Source organism: Podarcis pityusensis (genome assembly GCF_964106645.2).
Source record: "Podarcis pityusensis genome assembly, chromosome: 14".
In the NCBI taxonomy this organism is placed as follows: domain Eukaryota; kingdom Metazoa; phylum Chordata; class Lepidosauria; order Squamata; family Lacertidae; genus Podarcis; species Podarcis pityusensis.
In genome coordinates this window covers 44,548,649-44,559,098 of record NC_138039.1, presented here as the reverse complement: position 1 = coordinate 44,559,098, position 10,450 = coordinate 44,548,649, and the positions used below count along the sequence as shown (strand labels likewise).

At 41.1% G+C, this 10,450-nt stretch overlaps 1 protein-coding gene across 6 annotated transcripts; it reads right to left on the bottom strand.

The window, feature by feature from the left end:
- Positions 1–1,736: 1,736 nt before the first annotated feature.
- Positions 1,737–10,343, bottom strand: TERB2 (telomere repeat binding bouquet formation protein 2). Of its 6 annotated transcripts, none has more exons than XM_080980561.1 (7): positions 10,193–10,343; positions 8,471–8,552; positions 7,510–7,649; positions 7,126–7,187; positions 6,835–6,908; positions 3,675–3,763; positions 1,737–1,898 (listed from the first exon to the last, which is right to left on the bottom strand). In XM_080980561.1, the coding sequence occupies exons 1-7, from the start codon at positions 10,206–10,208 to the stop codon at positions 1,753–1,755; spliced, it is 609 nt and encodes a 202-aa protein (XP_080836687.1). In that variant the 5' UTR covers positions 10,209–10,343; the 3' UTR covers positions 1,737–1,752. The 6 variants fall into 6 exon arrangements, with proteins under 6 accessions (XP_080836687.1, XP_080836686.1, XP_080836688.1 ...); XM_080980560.1 differs by lacking the exon at positions 10,193–10,343 and adding an exon at positions 10,059–10,101; XM_080980562.1 differs by lacking the exon at positions 10,193–10,343 and adding an exon at positions 10,074–10,101.
- Positions 10,344–10,450: the final 107 nt, after the last annotated feature.

The following is a 10,450-nucleotide window of genomic DNA, read 5'->3' as shown; positions in this document are numbered from 1 at the left end:
TGCAGTACAGCAATATAAGCGCATTATTTTTAGAAAACATACACATTAAGATCAGTACAGAACACTCATTAAAATGACCGGCCACTTAAGAAAATGGTGAACTTTAAACAAGGTTTGAATGTTTTAAAAGCTGCATACGCCTGTCAACATTATATTAAAAATAAAACACCTGTTCAAGAGACACCTGGAAATCAAAAGTGAGGGGGCCTGCCACATCTCTGCTGGAAGAGTGTTCCACAACATGGGACCAGCAACACTAAATGCCCAGCTTCTGGTTGAGGCTGGTCAGGACTCTATAACACAAGGGACAACTAACAGCGCTTATCTCTGTTACCAGATTGAGATTTAAGGGTTCAGGTGGTCCTTAAGGTATCCTGGACCCAGGTTGTCCCAGGCTTTGTACAGTGACACAAGAGCCTTGAACCTGGCCCAGCTGCCTATGGGCATATGTTGCCATCTAAAGAGCACTACTATGAATCTGAAGAAAAACATGCATCTGTTCAACTTAACCAAAACTTTGCAGCTCAGAGTGGAAATACAGTCCAAACTCAGGCATACATAAAGCAAAGAGTTGTCAAACTGTGGTCTGCAGACCACTGGAAGTCCATGAACTCCATTCAGGCAATCTTCAGAAAGGCTAAACTAAAGCTGAATATCCATTCTTTATCCTGCTTATGTTTTTTATGTCTACAGAAATTGAGTCTGATTTAAAAAAAAACAAAAACCTGGGGTAGATTTAGCAAACAGGCTGATTACAACCATGTAGACCATGGGTAGGCAAACTAAGACCCGGGGGCCGGATCTGGCCCAATCGCCTTCTCAATCCGGCCTGCGGATGGTCTGGGAATCAGTGTGTTTTTACATGAGTAGAATGTGTGCTTTTGTTTAAAATGCATCTCTGGGTTATTTCCGGGCCATAGGAATTTGTTCTTTTTTTCCCAAAATATAGTCCGGCCCCCCACAAGGTCTAAAGGACAGTGGACCGGCCCCCTGCTGAAAAAGTTTGCTGACCCCTGATGTAGACAGTGTGACAAACTTACATCCATGAGCAGCTCTGATTCCACAGTAAACTTCAATCTGTAAGCACCACATGTGGCAGTGGATCTACAGGATCTGAGACAGAGACCTTTTCCCAGCCCTAGTGAAAGGTGCCAAGGTGCAAACTTTTCACACTCTCTATGGAAAGTATGTGTTCTCCTATCACATTTGGATGTGCTGTCAACTGCATCTTTCTACCTCACAAGCTGTACCAGGAACGAGAACGTAAGGGTCTGCTGGATCAGGCTGCCGGCCCATCTAGTCAACCAGCCTGTTCTCAAAGTGGCCAACCAGATGCAAGTGGGAAGCCTGAAAGCAAGACCTAAAATTGGGCTGCTAAAACTTATCACCCTGCAATTCAGAATGTTTCTCCTTGTATTATAGATGACCTCTGTAAGCAACCAAAACAGCTTCATTGAAAAGTAGACACACACATCTGTGCAGAAGTAGTAATACTGAAACCATTGCTATTTGGCTTAAGTAAGTTCTAGTAATAGAACAGAAATCAAACAAAATCTTTGTAGTTCTGAAATTATAAATTATTTACAGAATTTAACTGTTCAAATTCTAAGGTATCGTGCAGGACAAAACGTTCTAATGTAAATTTGGCAATCCTTTCAGGAGAAAATTCAGAGTAAAGCACATCTGGCAAAATTAAGAATGAGGATCACAAGGAAGAATATTCAGAGGCAGGGAGCGTTTGTTAAATGTTACTTATAACTTCCGTTTTAATTTTGATTTCCGATCAGAGAAAATACTTGTTTCATTTGGAATCCAGTATGCCAAGTAATCAGAGCAGCCAGGAATGAAATCCTGTATTTCCCCAAGGAATTTGTTCATCTCTTTAGCAGAAGGATAACCTGTGAAGTAAAGGTTAAAAGGTACACATTTCACAATCTCAATATTGTTTTAAAAAATACAGAAAGAAATGTTGCAAAGCACAGAAAGAAATATTGGAAGGCCTTAAAAATTGCTTAATTACAAAGCAATTTTTTTTGTTGGCTGGGGAACCCTTGTGTTTCCACTAATGGGACACAATTAGCAACTTGAGAGAAGGTGATTTAAACAGCACAGAGGAACAGGGAAAGAGTTTTTAAAAAGCCCTCCACTAGCCCAACAATCCAATCCTACACACACCTGCTCTTAAAATAATGAAATTTTCAAAGAGAGACAGAAAATTCAGGGATTTCAAAATTATAGTGTCATATTTCATTTTGTCCTGATCCCCATATGGGACAGCTGCATATTCCTGCATTGCAGGGGGTTGGACTAGATGATCTGGCTGGGTCCCTTCCAACTCTACAGTTCTATGATCTGATGTCATAACCCAAGGACAGGAATATAAAGAGAGATATATATCATTAATTTAAATTGTGTGTATTTGCATGAATAAATGTAATGTTATTTTGACTGCAGCTTTTAAAAAACTATTAAAACTGGATGAAAAGGATTGCTTCTGGATTGTAAATGCAATTCAATTTTAATATCTGAAATCAATAACAAACTCACTTCAGTCCTGTCAGAAACTGTTGGCAAAACAGATGAAATGAAATTAATTGAACCATACTAACTAAACCCACACTTCACAGTTTAAAGGTACACTGAGATCCAGTCTTGTCACTAGATGGAGGTTGTCTTTGTGGCATGGAGTGCCTTTTACCAAAAATGTCTGGCTTGCCAGCTATGACCACTTCTGGACAGCAATAGTGGTACCTCAGGTTAAGAACTTAATTTGTTCCGGAGGTCTGTTCTTAACCTGAAACTGTTCTTAACCTGAGGTACCACTTTAGCTAATGGGGCCTCCCGCTGCCACTGCTCCGCCACCGCACGATTTCTGCTCTCATCCTGAAGCAAAGTTCTTAACCCGAGGTACTATTTCTGGGTTAGCGGAGTCTGTAACCTGAAGCCCCTGTAACCTGAAGCATCTGTAATCCGAGGTACCGCTGTAATCTGGCTAGAGTGATGGTTGGATTATTGCAATGGTTGGATTATTGCGATGTGAGTTATGTGGGACCACCCTTGCAGGAGGTTTGGGAGCTTCAGTTAGTAGAAAATTCACCCACATTACACCAATTATGAAAAGATTAATTCTTTGCTCCTGGGCCCAATTCAAGATGCTGAACTTTACCTAACTAAACTGAGACCACAGTTCCTAAAGAAGTAGCTGTCACAAAGGACTCTGGTCTCCTGCCATTTCTCTAAGCCAGGCTGTCCCATATCTCCCACCAGTTCTATTCAAATGCACTTAAGGATGCATGCCTGTAGTGTAGTTTGTGGAGGGTGCTGGGAATTGTAGCTCTGTGAGCCATTAAGCACAGTTCTCAGAATTCTTTGGGAGAAAGAATGTCCCTTCAATTTGCTTTAAATGTATGGTGTGTACTGTGTACAGAGCCTGTGTCTCTAGGAAAACCGCAGTTGTTTAACCAGGGGTTTAATTAGATTTTTAACTTATCTAACTGAGCAAGTTATAGTTTGCCATTCATTGATGAAGATCAGATTAAAATTTGCTGCTTTTAATCTTTGTTTTGTGTTTTATTGTATTGGCTTTATGCTGTACTTAAAACTGAGGTCATGTGCATAATACTGTAGTGATAAATCCTAATAGTGATAAATCCTAAACTACGCTTTGTTCTTACCTATCACCATATTGCTTGCTGGATAATCTTGTAGTGGAATATATGCCATCTTCACTGTTTCTACTGTCCCTGGGATTTGATTGTCTTCACTGTAATTTCAGACAGAAATTTTGCTATTATTTACACTTTCAAAAGCCTTTTGTTTTTTACAACAATCAATATAACACCAGAGAAGTCTTTTCATTCCAGATTATTATTTTTGTTTTCCATCAGCTTGTTACTCAAGAGACAAGAATCTGCCCTGAAGAAAGAGATTTACAAGAGCATAATTTTTAACTTGTGCTGCTTTGTATTATCTAGACCCAGCCTCCAGCTATGATTCATCAGACATTTATATTAATGAAGCAAACACGTTCAAACTGTTAAAAGGCATCCTCTCTTCATAAAGATTATTGGAACTGTCAATTCCCTGGAATTACTTTGGTTGGAAGTCATGGGTGCTTCCATATGGGAGCTTACTACTGTGAACAAGTTGTGACTTTATATGGAACATATACTGAAAGCACATACTTTCCCCAACAAATCCTGGGAACTGTGGTTTGTTAAGAGGGCTTTGAATTGTAGCTCTGATGTAAACTGCAGTTCCTATGAGTCTTTTGGGCAGTAATATGCCAATATATATCACTGGTGTACACAACCAGTGATATATTCTAAATGTGTTGCCAGAAACAGATTTTTTAACTTACAGGATTTCCCCCAGAATGGGAAAATCAAGATGAAGTGGGGGAGCATACAAGCTGGCATTTTGATGCCAATAACATCTTGCAGACACAGAAAAACAAAAAACAACAAACCTGCATTCATGAGGAGCACTATTCCCACAAACAAAACCTGTCCAGAAGCACCATATGATAAAGTGGAATAAAACCAATATAACTGACTTCTAGTAGAGACCGCCCTATATGACTTCTAGTATGCACTGCCCTGAGACCTCCAGGCAGTATATAAATTCAATAAATAAATAAAATAATAGGCCAAGGCAGTGGAACAAGATGCATTAAGTAACCTGATGATGGAGGACGACAATATCATTGCCGATGAACAGGCGGGCTTTCGCCCTGGAAGATCTACCACAGACCAAATATTAACCTTGAATCACCTGGCGGAAAAGTATGCCGGCAAAGCCCCAAAGGTTCTTCATGTGGCTTTTATTGACCTTAAGCAGGCATTTGATTGAATCTCTAGAAAGCAGCTATGGATAAAACTGGCCGCTACAAAGATTGATCGCCGTCTCCTTCATCTGATTACCAGCCTCCATACAAACACCTTTCTGAGAATCAGGCTAGACAATAAAGGCCTAGTCTCCAACCCGGTTACCACCACTAGAGGGGTAAGACAGGGTTGTCTATTGGCCCCAGCATTGTTTAATTTTTACATTAACTCACTGGTGACTCACATGGCCAATGATGCTTTCCACCCCCCCAAATTATCAGGCCGATCTCTGAACGTTCTTCTGTATGCGGATGACGCCGCACTTCTTGCCAGATCCCCTATTGGACTGAGGAGAATGTTGCAAGCTCTACATGAATACTGTGATCAGCATGAGCTCCAACCCAACTATGCTAAGACCAAGATCATGGTCTTCTCTGCCCGACCGAGACTCCATCGATGGTCGATGAACGGGATCCCCCTAGAGCAGGTTAACTGCTTTAAATATCTGGGACAAGTAATACGGCCAAATAGGTCTTTTCTGGCCCATAGAGACTATATAACAACTAACGCATCTAAAGCAGCCATCCAGATTAGATCTCTATATGCTAAGAATCAGGCTCAATCAGTGAAGATAGCTTTGAGACTCTTTCAAATGAAAGTCCTCCCCCTTCTTTTGGTGGGCATCTCTTTAGGCTCCCGTAGGGATTTTTTGAAACTGGATTCTATCCAAACGCGATTCCTTAGAGCCATCCTTAGGATTCCCCCCTCGGTAGCGGGTGCGGTTATGAGATTAGAGGTCGGCTGGCAAGCTCTACGGTATGTGGCCTTGAAGACGAAGCTCTGGCTATGGCTCAAGCTTTGTTTTAAACCAGTGGGTATTGCCCCCTTGATATTGAGGGACGATTTCCAATCATCGTGGGAAAGGGAGGTCATTAATGAGGTTCAATCCTGCGGATTGTCTCTCCTTTACTTCGAGTCTATGACGTACAATCAAGCTAGAGCTGTGATCTCCCGGAGACTGAGTGACATTGCCAGACAAGAGGACATAGCCCAGGTAAAACCAGGGATGTTCCTAGGGGACCAGATTTATCGGACCATACCAGCCCCCTACCTTGCAGAAATCCACTATGTGGAATACCGTAGACTTCTTACAGCGGCTAGATTAAATGTCCTTGACTCTGCGATATTGTGGGGAAGGTACAGGGGAGTACCATACGCCCAGAGAACCTGTCATTGTGCCATGGGGGTGGTTGAGTCCACCGAACACATTCTCTTGACTTGCCCTTCTTATGCAGAGCTTAGACAAAATTTTATAGACCCACTCCTATGTCAATTCAGCTTCCTACCCGGAGAAAACCAGGTTTTACACTTGCTGAATAACGCCACTAGAGCTATACCTTCCTTGATGGCCAAATTTCTCTTCTTAGCTTTTAAGCGTCGCAAGACTATAATTGACTGTATTGATATGGGGCTATCTGTTTAGCCCATTTTAGTGTTGGCCAAATTTTAAAATCTTCCTGGATGTTTTTAACTGTGTATTGACAAAATGTACTTTTTTCTGACTGACGGTCAAATAAAAAGGATGATGATGATGATGGTAAGTAACCTGATGTAGACATATTTTCTGGCTGTGGGAGCTCAGTTGGGCAGACTAACATTCTTTGGTTCAAATTACTTCCCTTCTGTGAGGGGAGCTAATTAATGCTTTCATATCGGGTATCCAAGCTCAACTTAGAGTAGACCCACTGAAATTAATAGACTTAAGATAATCATGTTGATTAATTCCAGTGATGATTAACTCTGCATACAACTCTGGGCATTGTTGATAAAATTACTGTTGGTGGAGTGGTAATGATATCTTACAATGAAAAATTAAGAATTGAGAACTAGCTGTGAGAACTGACTTTAGCTAATCCACACTATCACTGAACACATGCCACCACCAGTGTATTTTAGCTACTGCATAAAACAACAGACATCCAACAATATCATCTGATACAAAATATACCTTTTCTCCAACCCTCTCTTGGCCTTTGTCTCTTCTTCCACCCTGTGGCACTTTACATCAACAGGTTGACTGGGCTGTGGATATAAAAAAATGGCAGCTCTAAAGGAAGGAAGGAAACTACATACCAAGTTCATGCTTTCAGCAAATTTCAGTTATTTCATTTTGGAGTACTATTCCATACTGTGCATACAAATGCTGTATGTGAAAATCTAAAATAAAAAAGTTACAGACCAAAACAGATAACTAAATTAAAATCAAAATCATGTAATGTACATTCGATATTCTTCTTACCTGCAACTTCAGAGGGTTGGAAATCTGCTCCCATATAAAGCTGCCATTTTTTTCCCTAATTTCTGTCGGGATTACAAAAGGAAAGAGAATCAGGCTTTCAGTGCAGCTTTATCATTTGATGCAATGTAATGGCCATCACTTAACTAACAATGTTTGCCTTTGAAGTACTTCAAGGACTCGTTTTAGTCAGGCAAAAGCACTTGAGGCAGGTGCTCAGCTGGGTTGGTGAGGGATGTGTGGCCTGGTGAGAGTGCCAAGGGTTGGACAGAGAAAACTAAAGGACTGCTTTTCACACCCTCCCCCCACATGCCCAAGGTTTCCATCCCTGTCTTAAATAACAAGTGTAATATTGAAATGGGGGGGGGGATACTTGTGCCCACACACCTTGCTGCAAGCAGGCAGGTAGAAGGAGGAAGTGCCCTAATGCTGTTGAGTTTTTTGTTTCAGAGTTGACACATGCCGTAAGATAAGAAGAATGAAAAACAGTGACTCTGTCTTCTAGATAATCTAAGCTCTGGTGTATTCTAGAGGAAGAGGAAGGGGGTTACAGAAATGAATATGAAACATCCAAACAATTGTTTTAATTACAGCTTTCAATTAACTCTCAAGCAGGACGAATTCCTCCAAAAATCAGCCAAGGTAGAGAGGATTTGGAGGCATCCTTAAATAGAATTAGTTTGTTTGTTGCTATATTTTTTACCACCACAAGGGAGTGCTGCTAGGATATTTTGCCTTGGCAGCAAAATGCCTTAGATCAGGAGTTCCCAAACTGTGGTCCATGAGCTTCATTCAGTGGTTCTGCAGCCCGTATGTGGATTTGTGGTTGGAGATGGCGCATCCAGCACATTAAATATTCATATTGAGTTTTAATTGCATTTGCATTGTTTATTTCCCACATTGTATTTAACAGTTTTCCAATTTGAAGATAATGGAATTCAAATTGTAATACTATAAAATACATAAAACGATATAGCATCTAGCACAGGCAGCACATGACAATTGCTACAGTAATCCAGAAAAATCATTAAGTGGTCCACTAAGAGCCTCAGCAATTTTCATGTGCTCGGGGGTGGGAGAGTTTGGGAACTACAGCCTTACGTCATCTCCATTCTCAGGTATATAGGCAATATAACCCACAATATATAAATATCCTCCATCCCCAAGCTATTAAATATCTGTGAGATACCTCTTGCATTTCCAATACAAAAGGATATTTTAAACCTGATTTACATCCCAACACTTCTCCTTCCAGAAATTAAGCAGTAGAAGCAGAAACAATGCCCAGACTTCAGACCATGTATGGTATTGATAAAAACTGAGCTATAAAGCCAGCTACAAAATATACCTTTTTGTGTCAGGGTGGGAAGCATCACTGCTGAACAGATAATCAGCAGCATCCTGGTTTGTGATCACTCCTCCTTCAGCAACTGCAGAAAAATGCCACAAGGGAATAATCTTTCTTCTTCAAAATATACTTACTCTTTGAAATACGGGTTTTGAAATTTGCAAACATGTATCCCTTGCATCAAACTGTTGTTGTTTACTAATTCTTTATTAAACTTTTTTGAAGATGCAAATTAAAAATGAAGCCAATCAGAATCAAGGGGTGAGTTATTAGCATAACAGGCTTAAGGCAGCTTAATAACGAAACATAATGGTATTCTTAATACTTTCTCCTTTATGTTATCTTTACAGGAATTTCTTTACAGGGCGTTTCTTGACAGAGTCCAAGGTGAAGAGATAACTCAAAAGGTTCATAGTTTATATTGAGGGTTGCGGGGCCGACATTATTCTTTGCCCTGGTATGGTCTCTCTTGCCTCCTTGCTAGGAGGGGAGATAACTCGGTTGCAACTGAAAAAAAATAATGATCTGCCATGCTTTTTTGGCCTCCTGCCTCCATCCATTCATCTCTGACCGATCATAGACTTAGGGGACTCAGTCCCTTGGGCAGCAAAAGCCAACCACCCCTATTTTTTCTATACCAATAGATAGGTAGAAATATAGATAAATGTTTGCTGTGCTGGAGCTCTCCGTCCCTTCAAAGTTATCTGCTCCCACCAACCCCTCTCGATCCCATTTCCCATAGGAGCCAAAATAAAATATTTGAGGGGGCTGCCCCCTCCCCCCAAAAAGTATATGGGCATTGTCATTTCAAATGATGTGAGTGCTCCGTGACATGGGATCGATTTTGCAAGTCGGGGCTTACTTGTCCCCCCACAAAAAAACCCATTTTATTCAATTTGACACCCCTGCCCTCAACGAAAACACTGAATTTTACTTTCACCCTCAACCTTCTCCTCAGGCTGAGGGATATAAGATCTCCTCCTTTCCTTCCTCAGTGTCGTGATTTCCCCTCACCCCAAAGGCCACGGAGCTCATGGCTGACGCTTTGAGAAAACCAGGCGCTGCAGCCCCTGAACATCCTGCTGTGAGGTAAAGGGTGGCCCTGACAGGCCTCCACTTTCCCGCCTTTTTTTTGATACAGTGAAACCGAAATCCTGCAGAGCGAAGGAAGGAGAAATATGTCTCCACCCTCTTTCCACAACTACATTTGACCAATACGTGCACACGTTTTCCACAGTGTATTGTGCACAAAAGAGAACCCACAAAAAAAAATGCCTTTCCTCACAGGAATTCATGGCGTTTTGCACACAGAGGGTGTCCGAGGCAGTCTCTCCCCCCACCCCAATAAAGGCTATTTCGATGCTACTGACTTTGCAGCATTCCTGTCATAATTTAAATCAATTAATCGTGAACAAGGCCAAATCTAGGTTTTGAAGGCTTGTGCGCAAAGTCTCCATTGCTAGGCCCCTACCCCGATGGTGGGCCTTGCTGGGACTGCCCAGCAATAGTGTGAAAGAGGATTTCTGATATATTTCGGCTGCCAGTGTCCGTCTTGGTAGCATAAAGGGCAATAAAACGGAAAGCCTACTTGAAAACATCTTACAACATGGGGTCATGGTGAAATTAGGGACTTGATTTTCCACCGACAGTTATGTACATCTATCACAATAAGGGATGGATGAATCTGCCAGTTTCCCCAGTTTCTCATTTTTCCAATCTTACATTCAGTTTTCCACATTTTCTCAGGAAATCACAAAAAATGTCTTCGTTGTTTTTTTTATTAAAAAAAATCCTTATAGAAATTGATCAGCATTTTTGTGTGACTTTCTCCTTAAAAATAGCACCCTTCAACCCCAGCTAGCACTGCAGTAGGGTAGTGTAATGAATGCAAAACCTGTGTAAGCCAAATAATAATGGTCTACAGACATAAACATTTACCCTTTATTAAGACTATTATCTGAACTTTATTCAAGAGCCCAG

Coding starts and splice junctions, on each gene's coding strand:
- TERB2 (XM_080980558.1), bottom strand. CDS start 10,032: ATGCTACCAAGACGGACACTGGCAGCCGAAATATATCAGAAATCCTCT. Junction 8,553..9,941: donor CAGCAAGGCCCACCATCGGG/GTAGGGGCCTAG, acceptor ATTTTTCTGCAG/TTGCTGAAGGAGGAGTGATC. Junction 7,650..8,470: donor TCCCACCCTGACACAAAAAG/GTATATTTTGTA, acceptor CTCTTCCTCTAG/AATACACCAGAGCTTAGATT.